This window comes from Fonsecaea erecta, assembly GCF_001651985.1.
Source record: "Fonsecaea erecta strain CBS 125763 chromosome Unknown Scaff6, whole genome shotgun sequence".
NCBI classification, from domain to species: domain Eukaryota; kingdom Fungi; phylum Ascomycota; class Eurotiomycetes; order Chaetothyriales; family Herpotrichiellaceae; genus Fonsecaea; species Fonsecaea erecta.
This window is the reverse complement of record NW_017387249.1, coordinates 2,142,857-2,155,248: the sequence shown is the minus strand read 5'-3', so window position 1 is coordinate 2,155,248 and position 12,392 is coordinate 2,142,857. Positions and strand designations below refer to the sequence as shown.

Sequence of the window (12,392 nt, the reverse complement as noted above, 5' to 3'; positions counted from 1 at the left end):
CATCCGCCATGTTCGCATCTTCCCCTGGTGGGATGAGTTGAAATGAATCATCAGCCATTCGAATAGAAGTTGTGTCCTGTGCTTGCTACATTGCCGCAGATTCAAGACGATGTGGACAATTCCTCCTCTTTGCATCTTGCAAAAGCAGCACATCGAAGTATTGCTATTTCCTTGGATTTTATCCTCACCTAAATATCCAGGATTCGTAGATAGCATCCATTCCAGTCGACTTCGCGACCCGCTTGGCTTCTAGCCGCTCGCCCAGGGATATCGCCGAGCAGGGCATCTTCCCGGTCTGGTTTGTTGGTATGTAGGTAGTAGGTTAAGGCAATGAGATGACGCTCTGCTTTACGCACGCAGTCTCCCACGTTGCATGCTTTCATTCACTTACCTACTACCTGCAGCTGCTGCAGCTGCAGCTCATTTGGGGCTCGACTTTGGGCACAAATATAGAACGAGACAGGAGCCGGTTGCGGGCAGGTAGATCTTGGTCAGCAAAGCAAGAGGAGGTGGACGGGAACCGGGACTGTTTTGCTTTTTTCCGGCAGCGCGGAACAGAATTAAAACATTACAAACAAAAGGCAAAACATGCGTTCAAACCGACCATGCCTGTTAGGGTCTATTCAGACGTGAGCTTGAGCTGTTGAAGGTGTGGCGGGCCACTTCCCCGTCCGTCGGGCCTTGTCGCACCACGAGAGGACATGGTCTCTCTGTTGCTCCCAGCTCCAGTCCGTGTCAAGGGGTTCGTACTCGATCTCAAAGAACTTCTCGGCCGTGCCATCGAAGAGGATGTCGTTCACGATGGCCAGTGCCGGTGCCTCGAGGCCCTCCACGTCATCGAGGAGTAGGTCGATCACCTGGAGTCTTTCGGGGAAGGTCATTGCGAGGCTCTTGTCGAGCTGGTACGACAAGAGCAGGAACTCGGCGATGTTGTTCCGCTCGCTGTCGTAGGCTACCAGGGCGGCTTTCAGCGTGTCGGCGCAGAGCTCGGGGATCGACATCGTGTAATTGACGCGGATGGCGGTGCGCATGCTCGTGCTGTGCAGGATTGCACGGAGGGAGAATATCTTGTCCCGAACCTGGAGGCACTCCGTGTTCTCCGTCGCATACAGATATCCCTGTAGTTCGCGGTGGCCCTCCCACTCCACGTCTGATATATGGGACGGGTCGTGCGCGAACTTATGGGCCTGTCGCGCGTCGTCCAACTTGGTCAGTTTTCTCGTCCAGCCCTGGTCGAATCGCATCACGTCGGTGAACTTGTACATGAGAAGATGCGCCCACGCAATCCGGTCCGGCCCGCAGCAAATCACCAGCTCACGGGCGCAGACGATCTCCGCGACGATCCAAGTCCTCTGCCAGTAGCGACGCTCCACGAATCGGGCCAGCGTGTCGTACTTCTGCCGAAACTGGGCGCGGTCATGGTCGAACAGGCTTCTCGCAGCCTCTTCGGAGATGTTGAAGAGGTTCTCGCTAGAGTCAGCGTGCTCGCCCAGCCACGCCAGGACCCTTGTGGCACTCTGGAAAATGTCACCGATCATTTTGACCTGTTGGGCCTTCTCGTTGGTGTCGTCCTGTCGGATGCTGATGGCATCGACCCATAGAAGCCTGGGCTTTGTAGGTAAGCGAAAGCGACGGAAGGCTTGATCTAGATTCAGTCGGAGCGGGACCTCGTTCCCATGCATGCTGATGGAGTTAGGCGATATCTCGTCACCCCATGTGTAGGATATGCATTCATACTCGGGGCATGAGGGCGAGGAAATATCCACCACGATAAGTGAAGCTTTGAGAATATCATGGTATGAGCCTGGCTCAACCTGCAAAAGCCTCGTGCAGGAAGTAGAGGGGAGGGACGAGTAGATCCTCTGGGCTATTGACGGGCTGAGCCGGGCGTCTTGAAATATTGTTGCCATTGTCGAGAAGTAGACTACTTCGAAGGCCTTGTACGAGGACGTACTCGTCGGGCTGGTGGAAGTTGCTCAACCGCCAACGGACAGCAGCCTGCGCGCTAAGAACTGCACCAAACGAGTACGGAGTATTCGGTAATACGTGAGGGGTGTGTTTTCGGCCGTCTTTTTTGGTTCATCCATGTGGTTATCTGCTCTCCACACCGCTATCGCCACTAACGAGTAGGCTTACCACCAGGACGGCACCCAGACGGAGGAACTTGTTTCTGCAACTGGCATCTTGCCTTAGAGACTCCACTTGCCGGGACAGAGATAGAGACTGCCGAAGAACGGGTCGCGCTGGTGGAGTGGTCGGTCATGCGTCGGACGACAGGATGAGGTGAAGGTGGGCAGCATTCCTTGCATTTTCTTTTCCTTTTTCTTTTTTCTTGCTGCCACGAGAAACGAGTTTTATGCGTGCAGCAAGTTGCATGACTCCCAGTGCTAGAATTCCTGACGGGAGTCGGAGGAAGGATTTACCCTGTTCCTCTATTGCCACGATATCCTCCATATGGGACGGATGGCGTACGATGGATGCGGTCAGCCTGAGAAAATTGGACGTAACAAGAATGATGTGTCTTGGGAAAGAGTTCCACTTTTGTGCCAATCTCGCAATCATCGCCCACGCAAGCACCCCCTTTGGTGTCGGTGGTGCCGTGGCCAGGTGTGCTCAGCAAAGAAAATGAAGAACAAACGTAATCTCGTTATCACTGGTCAGTTGATCTTTTACCGGTCCAATATGCCAAGGCCCAGGCGGCGTGGGCTAACACTGAAACTGCATGACCTGTGCCCCGTTCGCCTTTTGAGTTCGGTGGCTTGAATCATGCTTAACAAGACGCTTAAGCCTAAGCGGAGATGCCCCAGCAATGCTTGTCCGGGCTCGGAGATGCAGGCGAGGCGACTTTGGTCCAGCCCAACAGCATTTTGGGACAAATAATGTCATGTTGCCATAATCACGGCCTACGAGGAGTTAGACCGTTCAATTACCCGGAGCGAACGCGACAGGTCAGCGGAGGAGGGGGCCAAGGAGAAGGTGGAATCTGCTGGGGCATCATTGTTTGGAAAAGGGTCGCTGGGGCATGCCCAGAAACGACCAAGCATTCGATCAAAGCCTAAAGCGCGCCTGGAATTCCGCCGAGACACAGCATTACGCAGGTGCCCAGGCGCCCAGTGACGAGTCAGATTGGCAACTGAAACGAGGGTCGTCAAAACTAAGAACACCAAGAGAAGCCCAAGAGCCACCAAGGCTGCTGGCGCCTTGGCTAGCAGGCCGCCAAGTCTCTACTTTGGATGTGTGGCTGGCTGCCTGCCGAGCTGCATTAATGAAGAATAATGAAATGAGCAAGAAATACGGAGTCCACGTCGCCCGGGTTAGGTGCAGACCTCAGCATGCCAGGAACAGGGTTGTAAGCTGGGTGAGAAAACCTCGTGTCAGCATTCTTTCCCAAGATTCTTTCGCCTGAAGCACCCTTTTGGGGGGGGACAGGGCACGATGTGATCCCCCTTCGCTTCCGAACCCTTCCTGATGCCAAGCCCTAGTTTGACACTGGCTTTCTGCCAGGGCGTCATGCCACGACCAGCAAAGTCCGAGGAGTCATTCCCAAAATTCCCAAAATATTCCCAAAATTACAAGACCACCAGTTATTGGCCGTCAAAGGACACGGAGGCCTTTTCCCCCAAGACGAGCTGGGGATCAATTTCCCTCTCGGTAGGCAGGACGCTGATCCCGGATAGATGACGATCCTCTCTCGTGCTTGGAACGTAGGCAGAAGTTTAAAGAACAATAATAATAATAATAGGAAATAGAACTCTATCGTTTTATCTGACCTACTGCTCCAAGAGAGACTATGAACCAGCATATGAGTGATCGGTCGATGGCCAGAACTGCCCTTTCCCGTGGCTATCGGCTCATCGACAGAGAGATACCGGCGCCCTCCCCTACGGAAATGTCGCCCAGACTCGCTTGCAGTGCGCCCAGCGATCGAATGCTGGGCGCTGACCCAGTGAACGCTGGCGGCCACTGGCCAGTCTCCAGCTAGCTGCTGCGGGCGCTGGGTTAAGCATAAGCCTAGTGTACAAGCTTGACCCGCTGGGGAAGTGACCTACCTGTAGATTCCCTCTCCCAAGACCCAGGTCCCAGCCAAGGGGGCCCACCCGAGGATCCAGAGAGTCCCTCCCACACTGCGGCTTGAACTTCTTCCATTTGTCTGGGCTTTTGCTCTGGCCATATTTTTTGTTGCTCTTCTCACGTTCCTATCTTCGTTCTCACGAATCGGTGCTATCGGCCGTGTGCCAGACTCTGATCTTCCCCAAGACTTGCAGCCCGCGTAATATCTCTTAACGAGCTGCTCAATTGGCTCTGCGCTGTTCTCAAGACTTGTCTGAGTTTACCGGATCTCTTGTCCTTGAGCCTTTCTACTTGCATTATTAGAGGCCATCTCTCCTCGATTTTGACTCACACTCTGCCAATTCTCCAGCTACCGAGCAGTTCACGTACAATCTCTTCTCCAGGTCTCAAATTCACTTGAAAAACCAGGATAGTGTGCAGAGACTATTTGGCCATTCCCTACTGCGACCTCATACGTTACGCGCAGTTGGCTTTTGCGCCCGCATCGAGAAAGAAGTCAGGCAGGAGGGAACGCCCTGGACCGTTACCGATGGGCGCGGCGAGCTGAAGTGTGGACAACGAAAACATTCAGCCCGCCGCGATTGGAGTGACACTCCAGTCACTCTAACGACAAGTACGCGACCGCGTACGGTTCTGTTGTGTTAGCAAATTGCCCCCGGGCGAAATTGGAGCAAGCTTTTTGACGGGTTTCGGATATTCCAGACGATGGAGACATACCACGGCCTCGTCCGAACCCCGACGGACGCCATCATCCTCTTCGAGGCCTGCAGGCTGGGCATACTACCTCGAGTTCAGCGGAGGCTGTCAGAGAAAGAGAGACAATCGATCAGATCGGGCTCGGTTTTTGTATGGGATGAGCGGGAAGCGGGGATGCGGCGATGGACAGATGGAAAGAGCTGGAGCGCAAGTCGTGTCTCGGGAAGCTTTCTGACTTATCGGGAAATGGAAGGCAAAAGAGGAGGCAACGCATATGGCAATCCGGGAGCTCGAGGCACCAAGACACCAGAAACTAGTCAGGATGATCCGTCGCAGGCTGGCGAGGGCGAAGAGGGACCTGACGGGTACCGGTACAAGCCCGACGGTCTGATGAAGCAATCCTTCAGCATCACCACGTCGACGGGACAACACCTGCATCTCATTAGCTACTACTCTCGATCGCATCCGGCCTCCCAGGGGTTGCGTCAACCAAGCACCGATCCCAGTCTGGCATCCATCCAGCCCGCAAAAGGAATGTATCCGGAATCGACCATCAACGATCAGTCCACGGTTCCCGCCGTCACTCGATCACCCATGCTAGGCGCCCCGGGATATGTTGTGACTCCAGGAGGCCCAGGGTATCACCGTCCCAGCCCTGCTCCTCCACAAGCATATATTCCGCCCGGCTACATCCCTCATCCAGCCTACATCTACCCGATCAGCCCCATGCACACGCCTCCCCCTGGGCACTATCTCCAGCCATATGCTCTTCCGCCCGGTTTACCCCCGCTCGCATATTCCGCGGCGCCCTATCACTCACCACACCCTCTGCCTCTCAGTCAAGCACCACCGTCCTCTTTTGATCAGCGCCCCTTGCGGAACTCGGACTCGCGCTCGTCAGGACCTCCCCCTTTACCACCAACAACTTCGGTGCAGGCTCCGCTGAACGCTTACCCTGTCAGCCAACCCCCTCCGCCACTGTACCAGGCTAGTCCTGTCCCACCGGTTAATGCACAAGGTCCTGAGATGTCCAACGAAAATGTTGGCTCTGGGCCACAGATAGATCCGCGCTTGACTGCCACTGCCAATGGGGGCGATTACCAGACGAACGGTGCCACTGTCAAGAATGACGAGAATCATCCTGCTCCCGCGCAACCCCCCGAGACCACGACAGTGAGTGCCAGTCAGGCGCCTACCATCACCGCACTCGTGCACAATATCGATACGAATGTTCCTCCCACGGAAAAAGCCGAAGCCGAAGCAGACCGACAAGCAAGTACGAGCCCAGGTGGAACTAAGAACGGGGCGCCACCGCAAGACATTCCTAGCGAGAAACTGGGGTTTCGGGAGGACAAGAGAGCCCTGAGCAAGTTGGACCGTGTGTTTGCCAAAGTCTAAGACGGAACGAGGGCCGATTCAGCACGAGGTATCACATTGCATTGCAGGACGTCTGGGGGAAAAGTCAATAGTTCCAACCATATCGGATTTGAGCGTTCTAGGTCAAAGGTCAAGAGGCGGCGGATACGCGATCGTTTTCAACGATGGGTACGAGGTCACGAATTTTGATGACTGCAATCTTCGATTTGCACTTTTTCTTGTGTTTTTTTTTTTCTACTCTTCGAGATAGGCTTGTGGTTTGAGCCAGGTAAGTCCTGGCATCCTAGACAGGGGGACTTTCAGACTTTGAAGCAGCAGGGATGGGGGACACTGTTTTTACGTGATGCCTATGTGGTAGCATCCTCCATAGTCGTACGAAGCTCGAGTAGGAGATTGTACTGTATGAAAATGAGATGTCTCGGTTGTTGCAGTAAGACTTGCCCTTCGTGTTCTGTTGGATCGATCTATATCGGCGCCAAGTGGAAATCGGAGATAAAAGTTCCTGCACAGTCAGTCAGCACATGACATGATCCGCATCTCCTCAAATCAATCTCTGGCCGTTGGTAATATCATTGTTAGGCTTCTACCATCTAAAGCATTCAAGTGAAAGCGAATGACGAACAACGAGTGATTCCACGCGACCTGACGCCCCTTAGCTGCCTATGAGGGCAAAGGAAAGAAACCCCCATTGCTGATATGCTGGGTGCGCCCACCGTCATCAACGACGTCGCTCTCAATGAGACTGCCCTGGAGTCCTGGCATTACACGCTCTACAGCAATGGCACGCTTTCGAACGGGTCGCACTGCTTTCTCGCGTTCGGCGTCCATAAGCCCGTCATCTTTGCAAATGGGACCTTCACCAACACCACCTCGTGTTACACGCCGGTAAACCCCATCGCGGCTCGAGGCATCACCGGCCTTGTCTTTGGCTCGTTCTTTGCCTTGTCCATTCTCTTCTCGACCATCAACCTCAGAAAGCATGGCCGCGCATATCTGCCTCGGCAGAGGGGGTGGAAACCGGTCGGGAGACGCTGGCCGTGGTATTGGACTTTGGTCGTCGCTGCTTGTGGCATCTTGAGCTCGTTCACCGCTGTCGACGTGGACCGAGACTACATCGTCAACACACCCATCATCCTCCAAAGCTTTTTTCTCACCCTGATGGTTCCGGTGTTGCTGGCTTGTGTCTGGGAGGCTGTGAGAAGCTGGTGAGCACAAACCACGAGAGATGGCCTCCTGTCTAACTTTGATTGTTAGGAGCTCATTCAACCACCGTCAACTCCAAGAGGCACAAACGTATACCTTCTCAGCACATGCCTTCCATGATCGAGTCAATTTCTATCTCCCCTTACTCTTCTACACTTTCGATTGCCTGGTGTTCTTCCTGCTCGTCCCTCGATCTTGGCCATTTGCTCAGAAGCAACGGTCCCCTAGGCAGATTTTGGAATCAGCTCGGCCTGCGGCGCTTGATGCTCGATTCAAGACGGCTTCCGCCCTGGCAGCAGTCTGTCTTGCATTTACTGTCTTCCAGTTGGGCTATGGCAGCAAGACTTACAGGACCAAGATCCCTGCAACCCTCTTCCTGACCGTCATTGCTCTTGCCTTACGCATAGCGTATGGGGTTGTGGGATCCTGGGTGTGGGAACTGTCGCCATATCGCCGAGACCTGAGCGTCGGGTTGTTGTACGGACTCGGGTACGCACCCGGTCTACTCGTCCTTGTGCTGCTCAACATTTACGGGTACATACATGAGAATGAAGATAAGTTATTGATCGCCCAGCGCGTGGAGAGCGGTGAAGAGTTGGGTGAGGGGCTTGCTGGAGCCATGCAATCTCGTCAACACCACCGTCGCCGACCACCAGCCTGGTGGTTCAGGTCTCGAAACCCATTCGCGTCGCCAAGCGGGGTCTTCAAGATCCCTTCTTACTCCCGAAGACCGCCGTTGGAAGACGACTCCCACGTGATGCACGCCAACCGAGCAGACGAAGAGGACGAAAGCGGATCCGCCTGGTGGCAGCGGCACAGACGGGCAGAAGAGGATGCTAGGTACAGGAAACCAAGGCAGAGTGCAACCAGTAACGGATCGGCCGCAAGCTCAATGTTTACGGGACGCGGCACTACGGGCATAGCCCTACGATTCACAGAGCCCGAAAGCTCACTGCCCCCTCCAAAATACGAGAGGGAGACACGATATGAATACAGCGAAGATTGTCGGTCACAGCCTGCATCGTCCACCCACTCGCTCCAATCAGTGCCTCAGGTGGTCAGGAGTATGCTTGACGTATGATTCATCCAAGAGCACAGCCAGCATCAACTCGGCAAAAAGAGGGGTGCTTTCGAGCCATGAGCTTGACTAGCAAAACAAAGGAACATCCTGGCACAAGTACAAGGAATGAATTGGCTGGACACGAACCATTGGATTACGCGATGGCATCCGGCAGGTTCATGCTCGTTTCCCAGGCTGACTCTGACAGGAAAATAGGTTCTTATGGTACAACTTGAATCGTTATCACATGTGCGCTATGGCAATTTGAGGAGAAATCCTCCACTTCCTGCTCCGCTACTTTTGAGGCAGTTGCCGTGACGTTCTGCAGAAATGCCGCCGCAAATTCAAGCCAGAGACCACACAAGTTGCAGGCTTTTTTGTCTGGATCCATGATCTTTACCGAGGCCTCTTTCGACCTCGGTATACAAAGTCAAAAACCGAGTACCACACATATCAAAAAGAAGTGGCTGTTGGTTCTCGACCAGATTCAGTCAGCATCCAGGATCGCGGTGTTGCTGGTCTGGAAGACTGCTGAAGGGGCGAGGAATAGGATTGGAGCCGCAGACGGCATGTGTAGGTGGGCCGGTGATTACAAAGTCGACAGTATGAGGAAGAGCCTCTTCGCAGGAGCAAGCGCCGGGTCAGGAATGGACGCCGATAAGTTCTTGATCCTGTGGCAGCCATTGTGTCAGTACGCATAAGCGGCAGGTGTATGATGGTAGATGGTATCATTCAACAGACGGTGAGTGGGTTGGGGTACCTCGATGTGGTTGTCTGCGACGACGCTCATGGGCCCAGCCAATGCGGCGGGGGCTGCGCCTGCAACGCTTATGAGATTGGGTTGCTCTGATCGACTGAAGCTGGCTGAGGAGAAAGCCCCGATATTCTTGGAGCACCGAAAGAGCATCCAGATCTAGGGCCGGCGAAGGCTTGGGAGTGACTTGCTCGGTGTTGCTGGACGAGGACGAACCGAAAAACTTGATCGTCTTGAATACATCCTGCTCCTGAAAATAGTTCGGCACTTGTTGGTACAAGGCTGAGCGAGCTGCCATGGCTTCTTCTCCACAGTTCACGAGGTCACGAAAACAGTTGAAGCCACACCTTTGAAGACAGCGACTGTTGGACCGTCATACACTTGGTCGACGACTTCGAATATAAAGCATTGAGGCAGGCTCTGTCGCTGACAGCCCCGGAATTGTTGGACTGCCACACCACCGTCGCAATGATCCGAGCATGACATAAGAAGAGGATTCATGGGGCGAGTAGTCCGTACAAAAGAACAAGACGGCCAGGATCCGGAGCAGGGGTTAGATGCAAGAATACTTGTAATAAATGGGACAAAGAAGCCCATCCCCAGTCGGTCAGCGACACTAGCTCGCAGAAAGGTCGGCCAATCTGCTGCATCTGGAAAGTGTTGATAGCCCAGGCAGGACGGAGACGCGGAACTTGGCACGCGACTGGCATCACGTCTGGTCCTGGACATGGTGAGCGTTTGGAAAAACTCCGTGCCATAGAGTCCACCTCGAATCCCGCAGAGCTGAGTGGCGAATGGGACTGAGGAAGTAAAAAGAGGTGGCACCACCACACTAGTGGCGCTGTTTACTCCCTTTTCATCTTGTATACGTCAACGAGTCATGATGGCGAGGCTGCGTCCGGAATCTGGTCGGATAAATGCTTTTCCCGCATTCCGAAATGACCGGGATCCAACAACTCGCGTTTCCGCTATTTTTGTGGTAGAATCGTCCGCACGACACCGGGAGCTCTATTGATCGACTCTCACACTTCCGGATACTCTGCGGCTGCTGCTGCTGCTGCTGCTACTGGCCGCTCCCCTTCCTCCTCTGCGTGATGCTATGGCGTGTCTCGAAAGCGCCATGGCATCTCGGAGACGCGATCCTGCCTCGATACCCGTCCCTTGACATCCTGAGAATCCTGAACAGAACTGGACTGTCCCCGTGCTGCGGCAGATATGTGCATGGCCAAAGCACAGAGCCTACAGGGACCTCACCGGCGCTTGTCCGCCACGCCAGACTCACGAGTGATGCCGAGTACGTCGAGGGACTGCGAGCCGACCAATCCATCAAAATTGCCGGTCTAGTGCGCAGCATCAGAAAGCAGAAGAACATCGCCTTTGCCCGGATCGGCGATGGATCTACACTCGCGAACGTCCAGGCAGTATTCCCGGACCCGCAACTGGCGAAAGAGTACGTGGATGTGCTGTCAGAGAGCATGGACGAGTTCTAACACCACAAAATTTCCAGCGTTACCAACGGCGCCTACGTGGCCTTGGTGGGCAACTGGATTCGCTCCAAAGGAGCAGGGCAAAGCCATGAACTACAAGTCGAGAAGATCGAAACACTCGGTGACGGCAACACCTCGGTAGGTCCAGCCCGCTCCTGTTTGTTGTGCTGCAGTCCCTGACCATTGCGATAGGAGAACCCCATCCAGAAGCAGTCCATGTCGACTGATTTTCTCCGGACCGTTCCTCACCTGCGAATGCGCACAGCCTTCCACTCGCTGGTCAATCGGACTCGCAGCCAATTGATCTCCGCCATTGGGTCGCATTTCTCCACCCAGCCGGACCCGGTCTACCAGGTCCTTCCACCCCTCATCACCTCTTCCGACTGTGAAGGTGCAGGAGAAGCTTTCACAATCGCCCCACAAAGCCATGAGCAGCTACCGGAGGCTGCGGCGAACACATCCAAGGGACAAGAGAAGCTCTACTTCCGAGAACCGAAATACCTCACGGTGTCGTCACAGCTGCATCTCGAGGCACATGCCGCCGAGCAAGGGGACGTCTTTGCCTTTTCTCCCACGTTCCGTGCGGAAGAAAGTGATACCCCGCGGCATCTGTCCGAGTTTTACATGCTCGAGGTTGAGCATCGGCATGTTTCTTTTCCAGAGCTGCTGTCCCGAGTGCAGAGTTTGGTGGCAGATCTCGCACAGTCACTTCGAAAACATCGCACCGGTAAGGAACTGGTTGAGTACTACTCAGACCAGAAACACCGGCCCACCGATGCCGATTTTGTGGATCTGGAAGCTCGCTGGGATAGACTCAGCGGCAGGTGGCACGAAGTAGACTACACGTCAGCCATGGACGCGCTGATGAAGGCTTACGAATCGAGCGGTGGCACGCTGTTCGTTTACCGTCCTCAGTGGACGCAAGGATTGCAACTGGAGCACGAGCGGTGGATCGTGGACAATCTTGCAGGAGGCCAGCCGGTTTTTGTGACGCATTACCCAAAGGACGTGAAACCGTTCTACATGCTTCCGTCATCCGCAATGACTTCACAGCAGCACATCACTCAACCGGAGTCTAGCGGAGACACGGTCGCCTGCTTCGACCTTCTCCTTCCCTTCGGCTATTGCGAAGTCGTTGGGGGGAGCCTCAGAGAACACCGGCTGGAGCATCTCATTCAGTCTATGCGCCAAAAGGGGCTGCTCAAGAGCATGGACGTGTCGAATGGTGACAACGGGAGCGGCTATCCGTTCCTGCGAGCCGGGGAGAGCCTAGGGAACATGAAGTGGTACGCCGACCTTCGACGGTACGGGAGCAGTCCACACGGGGGCTATGGTCTGGGGTTCGACCGTTTGCTGGCGTACATGACGGGCGTCAACAATCTGAGAGAGGTCGTGCCGTTCCCGAGAACTTGGGGAAGGGCGGATTGCTGAGAGGGGCGGCTAATACCGACCCGGAAAGCCTATTTTGTATAGATACATGTATAATTAGTAATAAAGATACATGTAGTTATAACCCGCATGGGAAAGGAGGGAAAAGATAGACTTTTGCACTACTCCCCTTCAGGACAAGACCCATCCGGACCTACTGTATACCTACGCATATATGTATATCTGTGGATACGAAGTACATACGTACGTATACCTCAGGTGCCTGTCTGTCTGTCCGTATTGCACCACAGGTTTTCTTTCTTTCTTTCTTTCTTTCTTTCTTCTCCCGCCTCGTCGTCCGTCCGCTCGTAAGACG

General features: G+C 54.4%; 4 protein-coding genes across 4 annotated transcripts; 3 read left to right on the top strand and 1 right to left on the bottom strand.

Moving 5' to 3' along the window:
- Positions 1–623: 623 nt before the first annotated feature.
- Positions 624–1,910, bottom strand: AYL99_07798 (hypothetical protein; the record flags this gene model as incomplete). The annotated part of the gene is made up of 1 exon (XM_018839307.1): positions 624–1,910. One exon carries the CDS (start codon positions 1,908–1,910, stop codon positions 624–626), a length of 1,287 nt encoding a protein of 428 aa, XP_018692075.1.
- Positions 1,911–4,776: 2,866 nt separating this feature from the next.
- AYL99_07797 (hypothetical protein) lies at positions 4,777–6,165 on the top strand (the record flags this gene model as incomplete). The annotated part of the gene is made up of 1 exon (XM_018839306.1): positions 4,777–6,165. The coding sequence occupies one exon, from the start codon at positions 4,777–4,779 to the stop codon at positions 6,163–6,165; it is 1,389 nt and encodes a 462-aa protein (XP_018692074.1).
- A 675-nt stretch (positions 6,166–6,840) lies between these two features.
- On the top strand, positions 6,841–8,428 carry AYL99_07796 (hypothetical protein; the record flags this gene model as incomplete). The annotated part of the gene is made up of 2 exons (XM_018839305.1): positions 6,841–7,349; positions 7,399–8,428. 2 exons carry the CDS (start codon positions 6,841–6,843, stop codon positions 8,426–8,428), a joined length of 1,539 nt encoding a protein of 512 aa, XP_018692073.1.
- A 1,827-nt stretch (positions 8,429–10,255) lies between these two features.
- Positions 10,256–12,079, top strand: AYL99_07795 (hypothetical protein; the record flags this gene model as incomplete). The annotated part of the gene is made up of 3 exons (XM_018839304.1): positions 10,256–10,611; positions 10,669–10,786; positions 10,841–12,079. The coding sequence occupies 3 exons, from the start codon at positions 10,256–10,258 to the stop codon at positions 12,077–12,079; spliced, it is 1,713 nt and encodes a 570-aa protein (XP_018692072.1).
- Positions 12,080–12,392: the final 313 nt, after the last annotated feature.